Source organism: Euphorbia lathyris, chromosome 7, assembly GCF_963576675.1.
Source record: "Euphorbia lathyris chromosome 7, ddEupLath1.1, whole genome shotgun sequence".
NCBI classification, from domain to species: Eukaryota; Viridiplantae; Streptophyta; class Magnoliopsida; order Malpighiales; family Euphorbiaceae; genus Euphorbia; species Euphorbia lathyris.
The window spans coordinates 59,366,142-59,368,831 of record NC_088916.1 but is presented as its reverse complement, the minus strand read 5'-3'; the positions used below and the strand labels follow the sequence as shown (position 1 = coordinate 59,368,831).

General features: G+C 37.8%; 1 protein-coding gene across 1 annotated transcript; it reads right to left on the bottom strand.

Annotated features, from left to right (window-relative positions):
• Nucleotides 1-829: 829 nt before the first annotated feature.
• Nucleotides 830-2,415, bottom strand: LOC136201028 (transcription repressor OFP7-like). The gene has a single exon (XM_065991569.1). The coding sequence runs from the start codon at nucleotides 2,080-2,082 to the stop codon at nucleotides 1,078-1,080; it is 1,005 nt and encodes a 334-aa protein (XP_065847641.1). The 5' UTR covers nucleotides 2,083-2,415; the 3' UTR covers nucleotides 830-1,077.
• Between the last annotated feature and the right edge of the window lie 275 nt (nucleotides 2,416-2,690).

Here is a 2,690-nt window from a genome sequence, read left to right as displayed (position 1 = left end):
TCGTAGATACCTTCTTCAACCAAACTTTTTGTTGTATCCTTGAGAAAAAATTCCAGGCATCTCCAACAGCTACATCATAACTAAAGGTCTGCTTCTTTATAAAATACCACAAACTCAAAGTTCTAGTTTGTAATTCCTTGGATTTCTATCTTTATTTTTATTTTGTAACTTTCTTGAAGTTTTTAAAGAAGTTTTTGCATTTAAAGTTGTGTTTTTATTAGTTTTTTTTTTTCTGGGTTTTGAGCTTGTGTTGGAATTCTTTATTCTAATATTCTTCATATTCTCATTTTAAATCATTTAATAATCCAATTCTGTGTTATGAATCAATTTTCTAATCTTCTCTGTGCTATACTAATGCTATATATTTTTAATTTATTTTGTATATCAATTATAATGGTTGATTTAAAACATGTCTATTTTAATCATTTGACATACTAATCTTAAGTGTTAATTATAATTTTATCAAACACTAATAATCAATCAGTTAACAGCAAACAATAACCGTAGAGAGATAAAATAGAGAGGGAGAGTAGAGAGATCCTTGTACCCGAACCTTGTAAGGGTGCATATATGATTTTCATGTAAATAGCCCTAGAATGTATGGTGGGTTAGACTCTCTGGGCTTTATGGGCCTATTTGGCAGAAATCTAGGCCTTGATCCACCTTCTTCAACAAAATCCCCCCTTTGGAGGTCCCTCTAGGCTCTAGCATTCATGTGAGGTTTAAAGATATGAAATTGAAAGAATAATTTTTTTTTTTTTTTAACAAATTCTGCATCATCTGATAAATAATATGAATTGCTACTTACGCACCTAATTACTCTTTACCACCTCTATTTTATTATACGTAATTGATTGTTACATGTACACGGTTTTGATCACATGACCTTAATAACCATGCAATATTTGATTATTCACTTTTAACGAGCCTAACGGTAAATAATGACCAAATTCACTGTGGTGATTAGATTCCATGCGAATATTTGGTAGATTTACCTATTTAACTCTTAACAGTAATCCATTTCTTCAAAATGATATACGATTCTCTTTTAATTGGCCCGCTGTACTTTTCTGTCCCTCAAGCTACGGGGCTCAGTCTCTTGGAATTTGTGTTCCTCACCGGAGAATCACAGAACAAGATCTCCCAAATTTCGGAAAATGCCTTCACAATTACTTCGTGATATTTCCTAGAATTCAACGTCAAAAAACACTGCAAAAGTTCTTCCAAATCCTTTCCCTCAAACATCTGCTTCTCTAATATCATCTCTAACATTGATCTTTTAAAATCCTCATATGGATCCTCCGATTTCTTCACCACCGCCACACTCTCCTTCACCTTCCCATGATCCGTCGAGCACGATATCATCCTTCGAAGAACCGATGATCTTATCGGAGAATTCACGTCCGGAGACAATGCGGTCTTCGTTTTCCAGTACTTCTTATTCGATACCTGGCGTTTCACTTTTCCGATTCTCGTTTTCCTGTTTGTTCCGTTATCTAAAATCTTCGCGTTCACCGGATAACTGAAATCATGTGAAAAATCGCACGAGAAGCTTCTCGAAGAAAAAAGAAGAGATGTTTCATCTTCATCTTCTTCTTTTCCTTCTTCTTCTTCGTCGTCAGCTTCGCAGCTAAAGCAACAGTCAGAATTACCAAATTCCGGAGGTGTAACGGTAACTCCGATTTCATCTGCATTCTGTTTTTCAGGTTGTACAACTGAACAGAAACTCTCAAAACTGTCATCGGAAAATGATACGCTTTGTATATATTGTCTCGCTGCTGCTGGCCACTTATTACCGTCTTCCTTCCGGGCGAAATCCGGTGATTCAATGCTGATATCGGCAAGGAAATGTGCAAGTGATCTAGGATGGCGTGGGAGGAGTTTCCTCCGGAAATTGGGCGTTGACGGCGGCGGGTCAGGGAGATTCAGATTAGGATAACTGATATCAGTTTGTTTAGGATGAAATCGGGATAGTTTATAGATAGCAGGAATTGGGGATTGAGTTTCTGAGAGAATTTTAGATCGACAAATTTGGAAGGAAGGAACAGCACGGGAGAGCTTAAGCTTGAAACGCTTAGACATGGTATGGTGACGGGTTGAGCACGCACCGAGACAGATAGAGGGACGGATCTAGGAGTGCTGGGATGGGTCCCTGCACGTATTTATTATCAGGAAATTGAAAATTAAAGTGAAAGATAGAAGGACAGATCTAAGAATGTCGGGATGGGGTTTGAAGATGTATTTATTGTCGGGAATGGAAAATTAAGGTGAAAAATGGAGGGACGGATCTAGGAGTGTCAGGATGCCGTCTGTGCACGCACTTGTTAGAAGGAGGATCTAAGAATGTCGGAATGGGATTTGAGGATGTATTTATTGTCGGAAATGGAAAATTAAGGTGAAAGATGGAGGGACGGATCTAGGAGTGTCAGGATACCGTCTGTGCACGCACTTATTACTAGGAAATTGAAAATTAAGGTGAAAGATAGAAGGATGATCTAAGAATGTCGTGATGAGGTTTGAGGACGCACTGATTATCGAAAATGGAAAATTAAGGTGAAAGATGGAGGGACGGATCTAAGAATGTCGGGATAGGATTTGAGTATGTACTTATTTTCGGAAATGGAAAATTAAGATGCAAGATGGAAGGAAGAATCTAGAAATGTGGGATGGGGTTTGAGCATACGCTTATC

Coding starts and splice junctions, on each gene's coding strand:
- LOC136201028 (XM_065991569.1), bottom strand. CDS start 2,082: ATGTCTAAGCGTTTCAAGCTTAAGCTCTCCCGTGCTGTTCCTTCCTTC.